The 14,797-nt window shown below is 42.6% G+C and overlaps 2 protein-coding genes across 2 annotated transcripts in view; one reads left to right on the top strand and one right to left on the bottom strand.

Annotated features, from left to right (window-relative positions):
- Positions 1–14,797, bottom strand: part of MX2 (MX dynamin like GTPase 2) — a 37,134-nt gene that overhangs the window by 2,556 nt on the left and 19,781 nt on the right. The window contains exons 9-14 of the mRNA XM_061422069.1: positions 9,971–10,049; positions 5,909–6,031; positions 5,547–5,688; positions 4,239–4,397; positions 2,573–2,649; positions 1,143–1,397 (exon numbers count right to left, since the gene is read on the bottom strand). Of these exons, the coding sequence (XP_061278053.1) occupies positions 1,143–1,397; positions 2,573–2,649; positions 4,239–4,397; positions 5,547–5,688; positions 5,909–6,031; positions 9,971–10,049 (835 nt within the window). The remainder of the gene's footprint in view (positions 1–1,142; positions 1,398–2,572; positions 2,650–4,238; positions 4,398–5,546; positions 5,689–5,908; positions 6,032–9,970; positions 10,050–14,797) is intronic.
- TMPRSS2 (transmembrane serine protease 2) overlaps positions 1–14,797 on the top strand; it is a 126,205-nt gene that overhangs the window by 102,409 nt on the left and 8,999 nt on the right. The window lies entirely within an intron of this gene.

Below are 14,797 nucleotides of genomic sequence, written 5' to 3'. Positions count from 1 at the left end.
CATTCCCAATGCAGGGAACCTGGGTTCGATCCCTGGTCAGGGAACTAGATCCCATATGTCACAACTAAGATTCCATGCAACCAAATAAATAAATAAAAATTCAACTAAAATAAAAAGCTACCTTCTTTTCCATGCACCCTAATACTTTAATCAATGGATGAAGCCTTAGAAACCATGAAGTCAACTGGACCGCAAAATTTAGGGACAGGCTTTTTCACTTCCACTTTGTGGGACTTAGTTTGAGTTTGAGGCACTCTGGGTACCCTCTGAGAACATGCAGGAAAGCTAAAACATAGCCAGTAAAGTTAGTGCTTATGTTTTGCTGTATTCTGATCATAGTAATTTTGGAATTTATGCAGAGAATAAAATATAATGAACTTTGGAGTTGGAATTAATTTTGAGTACTGCTGCTGCTGCTGCTAAGTCACTTCGGTCATGTCAGACTCTGTGCAACCCCATATACAGCAGCCCACCAGGCTCCCCATCCCTGGGATTCTCCAGGCAAGAACACTGGAGCGGGCTGCCATTTCCTTCTCCAATGCATGAAAGGGAAAAGTGAAAGTGAAGTCGCTCAGTCGTGTCTGACTCTTAGCGACCCTATGGACTATAGACTACCAGGCTCCTCCATCCATGGGATTTTCCAGGCAAGAGTACTGGAGTGGGGTGCCATTGCCTTCTTCAATTTTGAGTACATGTTCTGCTAAGATGAAAAATCTGATTTGGGGCAAATTAATTAAAAGTGTCTTATTAGGGTTACTGTCCCTGGTGGCTCAGATGGTAAAGAATCTGCCTGCAATGTGGGAGACCAGGGTTCAATCCTGGGGTGGGGAAGATCCCCTGGAGATGGGAATGGCTACACACTCTAGTATTCTTGCCTGGAGAATTCCATGGACAGAGGAGCCTGGAGGGCTATAGTCCATGGGGTCTAAAAGAGTCAGACGTGACTGAGCAACTAACTCTTTCCCTTTCAGTGTTACTGTAAAACTATGATGAGATGATATATGAGTAGGTTTTCACAGCCTAAAGGGCTTTGTACGCAGCAGTGCCCTGTTTTTTGCTCAGCTAAGCAGCCGTCCACCAGGATACCTGCTTTCTGCTCGGTAGGGACCACAGCACACTGACCTGTATCCCTACATGCTCACCATGAAATATGCGTTCAGGTGGACCCCAATCTCAACGATGGAGGAAATCGAAGATTGATCATTTAAAAAGGGCTGCTTCGACTGAGGCGTCTCTGAAGCCTTTCCCATGGAATTAAAAATATCTTCTCGGACTTTGTTCAGAACCACGCCGTAAATCTGGTCTTGACAAAAAACCAGCTTCTCCATCCTGAACTGAAGTTGGATCAGATTTGCTGCTTCTGCCATTTGTTTTGTTTTTATGTCTTCGATCTTGTTCTGGTCGAATAAGGAAGAGAAATACATTACTTTCCCTTTTCTTCCCCTGCTGTTTAAACAACTTAGGAAGTATTATTACTATTACTATAGTACCGTATTATACCGTACTATTATTACTTATTATAATACCGTACTATTATTACTTATTATAATACTGTACTATTATTATAGTACCGTTGAACACTGAATTAAAAATAATCCGAGGTCAACGAAGGTGTGAGACTTTTCGAGCAATTTTCAGAAGCTCCCACTTTGCCCTCCACTGTGTCCTCACCTGTTGCCTCTTGTGGCTCCCCGCCTTGCACATGCCATGCTCACCCTCTCTCCTGCCTGTTGTGTGTTTGTCAGTATATACGCTGCCGAAGCGAGCACCTGTCTGCTCTTTCTCTTGGCCCCAACCTGTTTCCTCGCATGTTACTGCCTTTCTGCTTCCTCAGTTACGGTTTAGTCCACAGGTTCAAGCCCATCACTCTTGTCTCTGTTGTTGGCTTGAATCGAAGCATTCAAGAATGCATCCGGTGCTAATGAGCACCATGGGAGAACAGCGCCATCTCTGTGCTTCTCAGAAATCCTGCGACTCCTGAGTCATGCACATGGGCAAGGGTGTCCCAGGAAAGGCAGAGATGACTTGGTGGAACTGGGTTACAGGTTGACTTTTGAGTTTCAAAGGGATTTTTGTGCACTGAAGGCAGAGACAACGGTTTGCGAGAAGAGAGAAAGTGAGAGCTTCACAAGGGCAGGTTCTTCGTTGGAGTGTATGTGGACACAAATACGTATGTGACAACTCACTCTCCTTGCAGGTTGGGGGCCTGAGAGCAGAAATGGACTGTGCGTCACTTCCACGAGGAGTTTTATGGAAGGACACAAGATCCTGGCTTCTGATGAGACTCAGGAGAAGAAGGTACAGATGGTGGAGGGAAGTGGCTGGCTGGGAGCCAGGAAGCTGCACCCAGACCTCTGTTCATCCCTCACCCAGACCTCTGTTCATTCCAGGATGCTACAGGGGAAGGGGCCTTTGAACTTTCCTGGCCCCAGAACAGCCTATGCTTGCAGCAGGTAAGAATACTGGAGTGGGTTGCCATTTCCTTCTCCAGAGGATCTTCCCAGGCAGGGATCAAACCCACGTCTCCTGCACTGGCAGGCAGACTATAAGCAAGCAAACTGCGGGAGCTTACCTGGACTGTTTGATGCAGATTGCAAAATTCAGCAAAATGCTTTTTGGCTGTGTCCTTGAAAGTTTGCCAGACAATTTCTGATCAAGGAAAGAACGAAACATCAGCAAAATGCAAGCAGGAATGAAATGGGTTAAAGACACAGGAGGATAAATCATGATACACTGGCCCCATTCTGGTGCTGAGCTCCTCAGATTACAGACCAAGAGAGAAGGCGGGATGGCACATAATACCATGGAGACACCAAATCCACCCCCATCCTAAGCAGATCCTGTCAACTTCTGGTCCTTTCCTGGGTGTGCATTCTCGGCAGGATTGCCGCTGTTGTTTAGTCACCCAGTCATGTCCAACTCTTTTGCAACTCCATGGATGGTAGCCTTCCAGGCTCTTCTGTCCATGGGATTCTCCAGGTAAGAATAGGAGTGCGTTGTCATTTCCTCTTCCAGGGGATCTTCCTGACCCAGGGATCAAACCCACGACATCTGTGTCTCCTGCATTGGCAAGCTTACTCTTTACCACTAGTGCCACTTGGGAACCCCTTTCTGCAGGGTTAGCAGCTAATTATTCCACACACTGCGTCATCCAGGCTTAGGTAAGAGGTACATAAAGCTCATACACACTCTCAGTTCAGTTCAGTTCAGTCACTCAGTCATGTCCAACTCTTTGCGACCCCATGGACTGCAGTACACCAGGCATCCCTGTCCATCACTAACTCCCAGAGTCTGCTCAAACTCATGTCCATCAAGTCAGTGATGCCATCCAACCATCTCATCCTCTGTTGTCCCCTTCTCCTCTTGCCTTCAATCTTTCCCAGCATCAGGGTCTTTTCCAATGAGTCCATTCTTTGCATCAGGTGGCCAAAATATTGGAGTTTCAGCTATAGTATCAGTCCTTCCAATGAATATACAGGACTGATTTCCTTTAGGATTGACTGGTTGGATCTCTTTCAGTCCAAGGACTCTCAAGAGTCTTTTCCAACACCACAGTTCAAAAGCTTCAATTCTTCAACACTCAGCTTTCTTTATAGTCCAACTCTCACATCCATACATGACTACTGGAAAAACCATAGCTTTGACTAGACAGACTTTTGTTAGTAAAATAATGTCTCTGCTTTTTATACACTGTCTAGGTTGGTCATAACTTTTCTTCCAAGGAGCAAGCATCTTTTAATTTCAAGGCTGCAGTCACCATCTGCAGTGATTTTGGAGCCCCCCAAAATAAAGTCTGTCACTGTTTCCATTGTTTCCCTATCTATTTGCTATAAAATGATGGGACCAGATGCCATGATCTTAGTTTTTTGAGTGTTGAGTTTTAAGGCAACTTTTTCACTCTCCTCTTTCACTTTCATGAAGAGGCTCTTTAGTTCTTCACTTTCTGCCATAAGGGTGGTGTCATCTGTGTATGTGAGGTTATTGATATTTCTCCCAGCAATCTTGACTCCAGCTTGTGCTTCATCCAGCCTGGCATTTCACATGATATAGTCTTCATATAGGTTAAATAAGCAGGGTGACAATATACAGCCTTGACAACACTCTCCCCCTCCCGCTAAGTGGACAAACATCTGCAGGCTGTGTTTGATACTTCCATTCAAATCTCTCCCTCCAAGCAATGAGACCTATGGGAGGTACAAGGGTAACAATCTGAAAGTTTTTTTATGAGAGTTCCTCACCCATGGCCTTCTGGAGCATCTTGAGTGCTGGGTCTATCAGCTGCCCCAGGTAATGCTTCACGACAGTCTCAAATGTCTTGTAATTGACAAATCCGAGAAGTTCTTTGCCTCGATACTTCTTTTCATATTTTGAGACTTCTTCGTTAAGCACACTTTTAACTGCAACGAAAACAAACCACCAGGATAAATTCTAATAATTTCACAGACAGTTTAAAGATAGGGATTTTTTTCAAGTCTTGCTTACCCAACGAATCCTATGGCAATGTTTCTAAATAGAGTTTCTTTTAATCGTGAAAATAATTATCTGTGGCCTGATAATGCCAGTTTGAGAAATATTGACTGTTAAGAAACAAAAATCTTTTTATACTCCATTGTGTTTCAGTTGAGAGTCATCATGCCAGGAGAGAAGCTGAGTGTTTATAATTGGTAGGAAAAAAATCTGATTAATTAAATGAAAATAGAAACAAAAAATTCTTGTGGCCCTTACAGCTCTTCTTCCAAGGCTACATGTAGCTGGAAGGCTCTTACCATGGAAGGGATAGTGCTGCTTTTATTCAATGTCAAAACAGAGCTTCCTCAGTGGATCAGTGGTTAAGAACCCACCTTGCAATGCAGGGGACACTAGTTCGATCCCTGGTCCAGGTAGACCCCACATGCTGCAAGACAACTAAGCCCATGCACCGCAACCACTGAGCCCACGCCCTAGGGCCCATGAATCACAACTGCTGAGCCCACATGCAGCAATGACTGAAGCCCGAGTGTCCTAGAGTCTGTACTCCACAACAAAAGAAGCCCCTACTCTCTGCACCTAGAGAAAGCGTGTGTGCAGCAATGAAGTCCCAGTGCTGCCAAACATAAATAAATAAACATGGATTTTAAAGTGTCAAAGCAAAGATACACACACATACACACACTACAACACCACACAGGCACACACCCTATTGGCCTTTGGGCTGGAGCAGATAGAAGTTGGAACTCTGCCAGAGGAAGTAAGGAGTTTGTTGTCAAAGCATAAACCTTGCTGATCTCGGAATGGGGGTAAAGAGGAGGAAAGAGACAGGGTAAGAGAAACTGCCGAGCCTCAAAACACAGAAGCAAGGAGATAGTTGGAAGTAGGTGGTGGAATGGTCTACTATTGAATTGGCAAGGGCCGTGCTCCACAAGAATGGCTGGGAAGCTGTTATAGATACTAAGAGGTCCCTAGTATGGGCACAGTCGGCTCTTTGCACAATTTTTATGTGCCAGAAGTTGCTTCTGGTCTTGGTAAACGTGATGTTGCTTTTGGGGAAGCCCTGTCCCAGGACTTACCTTTTTCGATATTGGTGGTAAGTATGAGTATCCAGCTTGTAAACTCCTCTCTGATTTTGTTACATAAGCGAGACTCTGTCTCCATTACAATTTCTTCTCCTTCTATTAACTTTCTAATGTCCTCATTAAATACCTTAATTTTCTGAAAAGATGAGATAAAATCATCAATCTGTGCTGTAATTGTATTAAAGAGCAGGGATCTGGATCAGCTGTGCATGGTGGGGTGGGGGCTGGGGCTCCAAGGGGGTGAGATGACCCACCACCCACCTCATACATCCCCCACCCCCTACCCCCTCCCCACACCCACCACCTCATGAGAAACAAGGAGGGCAGAGCAACAGGGAGTCCTGGGTAATCCCCACCTCAATGAGGAAGAACATTTTATCCCCTTCATCGCTGGGAATGTCGTCCCCATATTGCTGCAGCTCCTCTGTCGCCCTCTGGTGCTTCTCCTTTATTTGGTTTTCTAACAAGGGGAGCGATTTCTGAACAAAACAAGAGCAAGCAATGAAAGGCTGCAGCGTGATGAACTTGTTTTGTTTTTAAGTCGCTAAGTCCTATCTGACTCTTTTGTGACCCCAGGGACTGTAGCCTGCCAGGCGTCTCTGGGATTTCCCAGGCAAGAACACTGGAGTGTATTGCCATTTCCTTCTCCAGGGGATCTTCCCTGATAAGAGCAAACAAGGAAATGCTGCCGCTTGCTGAAATTAGCTGACGGGTATCTTAGGTGTATGGGCAGAATCCCGTTTGAAAGCATTCAGCTTCTATTGTCCTGTGACTCTTGTTGAGCGCGACTCCTGCTAAGAACTCAAGGAGGACTCGGGATGCAATGCTTGAACAATCTGGTGTTGAGAATTCTGCAGCTCTGTCATGTGACCAGAGTGGGGAGGGGATCGGTGGTGGCCAGTTTTGGGTTTTTTGTTTGTTTGACTCAGAGCTTTCGTTGAGATAACAAGTACCTTTGAATATAATGGAAGGTTTCCTTAGTGAAATGTTCCCTATAACATTTGAGTGTTATAAACTGATAAACGGTGCTTTGGAAGAGGTTATGCCTATGTGTTGGTGTCGGCTGGCAAAGGTCCAAAGCAGTCAATGTTGCGATGACAATTTAACAAAGTGGAGGAGCAGGAACGATGGAGAGGGCACCGAGGAGGGTTGTCTTTGGGTTGAGCATCATTCCAAGTCCTTTACATCTTAGTGAAGCCCTGCGCTGTGGTACAAAGCCATGACTTTGTTGCCTGTTTTTCACAAGAGAGGAAAAGGTTCAGAGAGACAAACTGTTTGATATCATCACTGAGGTGGTAAGCAGCAGACTTTACTTCACAGCTGCTCACACCTTTACAGCCCGAGCAGGTAAAAACTGCAGGTAAAGATATCTGAGTGAAGGATGTTAGTGTAGTTAGCCAGGCAGAATGAGCTATTGGGATTTAGAGGAAGTTTGTGGAGTAGCGTACCAAGAAGTTGATAAGGTCTCTCCTCTCTCTCTTTGGACAGTTTGTATCTGTAGGCAGAAAGGTATTAATCTTTTTCCTGGTATTTCAAACGATCATGATTGCGTCTTGATATAAATTTTAAAATTAATTTAAAATAGTACAAAACTGAAATTCAAAATTTTAAGTTCAATATTTAAATGTTGAGAACTGTTTCAAAAAAATTATCAAAATACAACATCTTTTTAAAAAAGATGCTTTTCTCAATTAGATAGGAGATATAGCTTTTAGACGGGCTTCCCCAGTAGTGCTAGTGGTAAAGAAAGTGCTTGCCAATGCAGGAGACAGATGTAAGAAATGTGGGTTAGATCCCTGGGTTGGGAAGATCCCCTGGAGGAGGGCACAAAAACCCACCCCAGTATTCTTACCTGGAGAATCCCATGGACAGAGGAACCTGCCAGGCTACAGTTCATAGGGTCACAAAGAGTCGGACACAACTGAAGTGATTTAGTACTAGCAGCATAGTTTTTAGACAGGGTTATTTCTTTTAGAATTCTCTGCTGCAAACTGAAGGGATTTCACCAGAATCAGTACTTCTCCAAGTATGTTCCCAAAGACCACCTGAGAAAAACAAATTCATGGGCCCCACACCAGACCTACTGACTCAGAAGCTCAGCCAGGGCCCAGGAATATGAATTTAAACAAATTTTCTAGGTAACATTTTTGCCTGTGTGTTAGGCAAAAATTCTCCAGGCAAGAATACTGGAGTGGGTCGCCATGCCCTCCTCCAGGCAATCTTCCCAACCCAGGGATCTAGCCCACATTTCTTACATCTGTCTCCTGCACTGGCAAGCAGGTTCTTTACCACAAGCACCATACACAGTTTGAGAAATGCTGCCCCTCTACAAACAAATATTTTGAGTATGTGTTTTCTGGTTCAAAAGAATTCATTGTTTGCATGCAACGTGCAATGTAGCACGGACTGGGATCCAGCCCTTAGGTTCCACCTCTGTTCTCAAGGTTCATCTTCTCATGTACAATGGTTCAGGCAAGCATGACAAATATTCCATTTATCATTTGGCTTTCTCTCTATTGTTCTGACTGAGTGATTTCCATTATTCTATCTTCCAGATCACTTGTTTATTCTTCTTCATTATTCATTCTGCTATTTATTGTCTTTAGATCAGCTTTCATCTTGGCAAATGAATTTTTTTCTTTGCTCCTCTTTATAGTTTGTAGTTCCTTTTTTATACTAACCTGCATTTCTATCCATGGCCTTTCTTAATTCCTTCAGTATTTTCATTATCTCCCTTTTGAACTCAGCATCTATGAGACTGAAGAAGTCTCTTTCATTGTTCTTTCAGGGGCATTCTCTTGGCCTTTTAATTGAGAGTTGCTCTTCTGCATCTTCATTTTACTTGTATTTCTCTTACTCAGAGAGTTTAGGAGAAATGATTATCCACTGTGGTCTCAGAGGGCTATTTTGAAAGGGTCCTTGTGTAGCTTGCGTGGGTTTAATATTTTTAATAGGAGGACTATTTTTAGTATGGACACCTGCCACTCTTTCCTCTGCATGTTCTGGCCATTATCCTCTTGATTTGTTGTTGTTCAGTCTATAAGTTGTGTCTGACTCTTTGCAACTGCGCAGACTGCAGCATGCCAGGCCTCCCTGTTCTCCACCATCTCCCAGAGTTTGCTCAAACTCATGTCCATTGAGTCAGTGATGCTATCCAACCATCTCACCCTCTGTCGCACCCTTCTCTTCTTGCCTTCAATCTTTTCCAGCATCAGGGTCTTTTCCAATGAGCCAGCCCTCCACATCAGATGGCCAAAGTATTGGAGCTTCAGCTTCAGCCTCAGTCCTTCCAATGAATATTCAGGTTTGATTTCCTTTAGGATTGACTGATTTGCTCTCCTTGCTGTCCAATGGACTCTCAAGAGTCTTCTCCAGCACCACAATTTGAAAGCATCAATTCTTTGGTGCTCAGCCTTCTTTATGGTCCAACTCTCAAGTCATCCTCTTGATGGGGGTATGCAGATGTAGTGGCTGGTGCCTGGTCCTGGAGCCCACAGTGGTGATGGTGATGGCTATAAATATTCTATTTCTCAATAAGCACTAAGCCAGAGTCCCCCTTCAATGACATCATGAGAACTTTGTGGTTTTCTTATTTTGAGAATCACTGAAAACCGAACATTTATTTCCTACAAGTTTGAAGGTAGGAAAATGTTTTATATTTATATTTTTAAATTATTGTTTAAAGACTTGTTGAGATGAACCATTTTTAAAGTCTTTATTGAATTTGTTATAAGATTGCTTCTGTATTATGTTTTGGATTTTTGGCCTTGAAGCACATGGGGCCTCAGTTCCCTGACCAGGGATCCAACCTGCACCCCTGCAATGGAAGGTGAAGTCTTAACCAGTGTTCCATCAGGAAGTCTAAAAGGAAAGTGATTTTTATATTGTGAATTGTTAACAAACTATTAAAAATTTGCTAACTCGATATTCACTCCTTTTTACACTGCTAACCTGGTGTTAGAATTTTTCTTCTCTTTTTGCTTGCCCCAAATTGACAGATTCAACTCTTTATTTCAACACTATGCAGTTACTGCTTTTCTGTTTCAGAAGCTCTTTTGTGAGCCTCTGACCAGGAGTGATTTGGTTTTCAGAATGTTCTTATTTATCTGCTGGTTTGGACATTTCACTGGAGTATCCTAGTCAACCCATGACTAAGAAAGTGACCTGGACAGGCTGTCATTTTTTTTTTTAAGATTTGTTTTTTGATGTGGATCATTTTTAAAGTCTTTATTGAATTCGTTACAATATTGCTTCTCTTTTATGTTTGGTTTATTGGCCACAAGGCATGTGGGATCTTAGCTAGAGGTTGAACCTGTATCGCCTGCATTGGAAGGTTAAGTCTTAACCACTGGACCACCAGGGAAGTACCCAAGGCTGTCATTTTATTTTATAGCTTGCAACTTAAACTACTGACTCACATTGATGTGCCAGATGAGCTCGGTGGTAAGTCTTTCTGCCAGAAGAGGCACTGTGGCCTTTCCTTCATCCAGAAGAACTCTGAAACAAAACAGAACACACATGAATTTAAGAAGGGCCCTTAGGATCACTTTCCAGTACTGTACCTTATCAGTGGGTAGATGAGCTCCGTTCTGTGGAGCGACACACACCATCAGAAAAGCCAGGTGGTACATGAGGACAGTTGATAATTAAGGAGCAAGATCACACCTAGGCAAGCATAGTACTAGAGAGGTTACTTTTTTTTTCTTTTTGTGTCCCAATAAACTCAAGTGGTAAGTCATTTTTTCAGGAAAAGCAAAACAATACAATTTCATAGAGGTTAAGTGACTTGCCCAAACTAGTATTTTATTTCTTATAGCAAATATTTATCCCTGATTAGGTGTATCAATCTTGAAAAGAAGAAGAAAGCTAGAGACATCACATTTCTGATTTAAACTATATTGCAAAGCTACTGTAATGAAAGCAGTATGGAGCTAGAATAAAGACAGATATAGTCCAGTATTCTCATCTGGAAAATTCCATGGGCAGAGGAGCCTGGCCGACTAGAGTCTATGAGGTTGCAAAGAGTTGGACATGACTTAGTGACTAAACAGCAACAGCACAGACCTATGGGACAGAATAGCAAGCCCAGAAACAAACCCATGCTATGCAGTTCACTGATTCTTGCCAAAGTGCCAAGAATACACAATGGGAAAAGGATAACCACTTGAACAAATGGTGTTGGGGAAATTAGATAACCACAGCAAAATGGAGCCTCTTCTTACACTAGACACAAAAGTCAACTGAAAATTGATTAAGCGCTTAAATGTAAAACCCAAAACTGTAAAACTCCCAGAAGAAAACATGGGGGATCATCTTCATCATATCGACCTTGGAAATGATTTCATGAATATGACACTAAAAGCACAGGCAACAAAAGCAAAAATAGACTGGTAGGACGATGTCCAGCTAAAAACTCCAGTACTGCAAGTGAACAATCAACAGAGGAAAGGCAACATACAAAGTGGGAGAAAACACTTGCAAAACCTTGTATCTGATAAGGGGTTAACTTTCAAAATATGCACGGAACTCCACAATTCACTAGCAAATAAACCCTAATAACCCAATTTAAAAATGGGCTAAAAGACTCGAATAGAGATTTCCTCAAAGAAAACATAAAAATGGCCAAAAGGCACATGGAAAGATGATCAGCATCACTAATTATCTGGGAAATGCAAATCAAAACCACAACTAAATATCACATCATATCAGTTAGGATAATATTAAAAAAAAACAAACAAGACAAGTGTTGGCAAGGATGTGGAGAAATTGCAACACTAGTATACTGTTGATGGGAACTCAAAATGATGCAGCCTCTATGGAAAGCAGCAATAAAGTACTGTAAAAAATTAAAAATGGAAATACCATATGATCTAGCAATCCCACTTCTGGGCATTTATTCAAAAGAATTGAAATTAAGATCTCACAGATTTATTAGGGCTCCTCTGTTCACTGTAGCACTGTTCACAAGAGCCAAGATGTAGAAACAATCTCAATGTTCATGGAAAGATAAATGGATTGAAAATTGTAGATACATGCAATAGGATATAATTCAGCATTTCACAAGAAGGAAATTTTGCAGTATGTGACAACATGAATTAACCTTGAAGATGTCATGCTAAGTGAAATAAACCAGTCACAGAAAGACAAATACTACATGATCCCATTTATGTGCTCTATCTAAAACAGTCAGACGCAGGCAATCAGAGAGAGGAATGGTGGTTTCCAGGTGTTGTGGGGAGGAGGAAATGAAGAATGCTAATCAAAGGGCAAAAAGTTTTTGTTACGAAAGATAAACACATTCTAGAGAGCTGCCGAACAATATCATGCCTGTACTTAACAACACCACATTGTGCACTTAAATATTTGTTAGGAGGGTGAGCCTCATGTTAAATGTTCTTTCCATAGTAAAATTAAATTTAAAAAATGTTTACATGGTCTGTACTAAGTGCCTATTCCATTCTAAGGGCTTTACAAATATTTAATCATTGAACAACCAATTTTAGAGAGCGAAAGGCAAAGGCACAGGAATGTTAAGCAGCTTGCCCAGAGTCACAGACCAGGTGGTCTGGCTGCAAAGTGTTTACCTTTAACATAAATTCACGAAGGACCCAGTAGGATCATTTTTTCCAGTGCTGCTGCGAGCATCTTTGCTGTAAAAGAGCTGAGTCCCAGCACTTGGGCACACAAGGATTGAAACGCAGATGTTCAGTGACAAAGAACTTCAGCACACTTTTTCATCCAAGCCTTAACTTTCCCAAAGACGTTGAAGAGGGTTTTCAAAGTGTGGTCCCTGGACCAGCAACGTTGACCTCAACTGGGAAATTGTGCTTGTGCTTAGTCACTGCCATGTGACTCTTTGAGACACTTTGGATTGTAGCCTGCCAAGCTCCTCTGTCCATGGGATTTCTAGGCAAGAATACTGGAGTAGGTTGCCATTTTTTCTCCTCCAGGGGACCTCCCTGACCCAGGGGTCAAACCCAAGTCTCTCAAGTCTATAGCATTGCAGGTGGATCCTGTACATGCTGAGCCACCAGGAAAGTCTGGGAACTTGTTAGAAAGTCTGGGGGCCTACCTTAGAACTCAGAAACTCAGATGGCACAGCTAGCTGAATTTTAACAAACTCTCCCACAAATTGGTCCTTGAAAGAAAAACTATGACAGATCTAGACAGCATATTAAAAAGCAGAGACATGACTTTGCCAACAAAATCTGTAGAGTCAAAGCTGTGGTTTTTCCAGTTGTCATGTAAGGGTGTGAGAGTTGGACCATAAGGAAGACTGAGCACTGAAGAATTGGTGCTTTCAAATGGTGATGCTGGAAAAGACTCTTGAGAGTCCCTTGGACAGCAAGGAGATCAAACTAGTCAATCCTAAAGGAAATCAAACTTGAATACTCATTGGAAGGACTGATGTTGAAGCTGAAGCTCCAATACTTTGGCCACCTGATATGAACCCCTGACTCACTGGAAAAGACCCTGATGGTGGGAAAGATTGAGGGCAAAAGGAGAAGGGGATGACAGAGGATGAGATGGTTGGATGGCATCACTGACTCAATGGACATGAGTTTGAGCAAACTCTGGGAGATAGTGAAGGACAGGGAAGTCTGGCATGCTATAGTCCTTAGTGTTACATAGAGTCAGACACAACTGAGTGACTGAACAACAATAACCCACAAATTCTGTTGCTTGCTCAGGGTTGAAAACCATGTGTGTGATTGTTACAGAATCTTCTCTTTGCTTGGCAGCAGTCTTCTCTGCTGTAACCCTCAATACTTCTGAAAACCTTCTATTTCTGTCATTCAGGGCCAGAGCAGAGAGAAAGAAGGAACCAAGGTGATATTTATGGTGTGCTGGCCAGAACATTTGCATGTGCCATGTTATTTAATCCTAAACCTAATCCCATGAAGCAGTAGCAGGACTTTCTGAGCAGATGAAAAAGCAGAAGCTCAGAGAGGTTGAGCCATCTCCCAAAGGCACAGAGTAAGTAGTAAACCAGGTCTGCAAAAATTCACCAGTTTCCCACAGTCACTCCTTAAAGTGGGAGTGACCACTATATCTTATTACCCTCTCCCCCATGGTTCAGGAACAGCAAGTTCCTAAATAAAAGGAAAGGAAAAAAGTATCCAGTTCAGTGGAAAAAATCCCAACGTCTTTCAAGACTTTGTGGGACTCAAAAGAGAGAGCAAGGGAAAACATTTTGGGAAACCAAAGTGTGCTATGCCCTATGACAGTGGTTCCCAACCTTTTTGGCACAAAGGACTGGTTTCCTGGAAGACAATTTTTCCACAGAGGGGAATGGTTTTGGGATGATTCTCATAAGGATCTTGAAACCGAGATCCTTCACATCAGCAGTTGACAGTAGAGTTTGTGCTTCTATGAAAACCTAATGCTGCTGTTAATCTGACAGGAGATGGAGTTTAGGTGGTAACATAAGCAATGGGGAGCAGTTGTAAATACAGATGAAGCTTCACTCGCCCATCAGTCACCTCCTGCTACGTGGCCCAGTCCCTAAGAGGCCACAAACCTGCAATGGTCCATGGCCTGGGGGTTGGGGACCCTTGCCCTGTGAAATACTCGACTTCAATTTTTAATCAGTGTCATCATCGGAATTCAAGAAAAAATGATTTAAGTAAGCCAATGCATTTAATACCAAACTAATGAAAACAGTTGGTTATGCTAATTGTGAATGTCCACATTTTAGGAATCAGCGAACTAAAATGGACTGGAATGGGTGAATTTAAGTCAGATGACCATTATATCTACTACTGTGGGAAAGAATCCCTTAGAAGAAATGGAGTAGCCATCGTAGTAAACAAAAGAGTCCGAAATGCAGTACTTGGATGAGATCTCAAAAATGACAGAATGATCTCTGTTCGTTTCCAAGGCAAATGATTCAATATCACAGTAATCCAACCAGTAATGCTGAAGTAGCTGAAATTGAATGGTTCTATGAAGATCTACAAGACCTTCTAGAACTAACACCCAAAAGAGATGTCCTTTTCATTATAAGGGACTGGAATGCAAAGGTAGGAAGTCAGGAAACATCTGGAGTAACAGGCAAATTTGGTCTTGGAGTACAGAACGAAGCAGGGCAAAGGCTAATAGAGTTTTGCCAAGAGAACACACACAAGAGCAAACACCTTCTTTCAACAACACAAGAGAAGATTCTACACATGGACATCACCAGATGGTCAACACTAAAATCAGACTGATTATATTCTTTGCAACCAATGGTGGGGAAGCTCTAT

This window comes from Bos javanicus, chromosome 1, assembly GCF_032452875.1.
Source record: "Bos javanicus breed banteng chromosome 1, ARS-OSU_banteng_1.0, whole genome shotgun sequence".
Taxonomy (NCBI): domain Eukaryota; kingdom Metazoa; phylum Chordata; class Mammalia; order Artiodactyla; family Bovidae; genus Bos; species Bos javanicus.
This window is presented reverse-complemented; position numbering and strand designations above follow the sequence as displayed.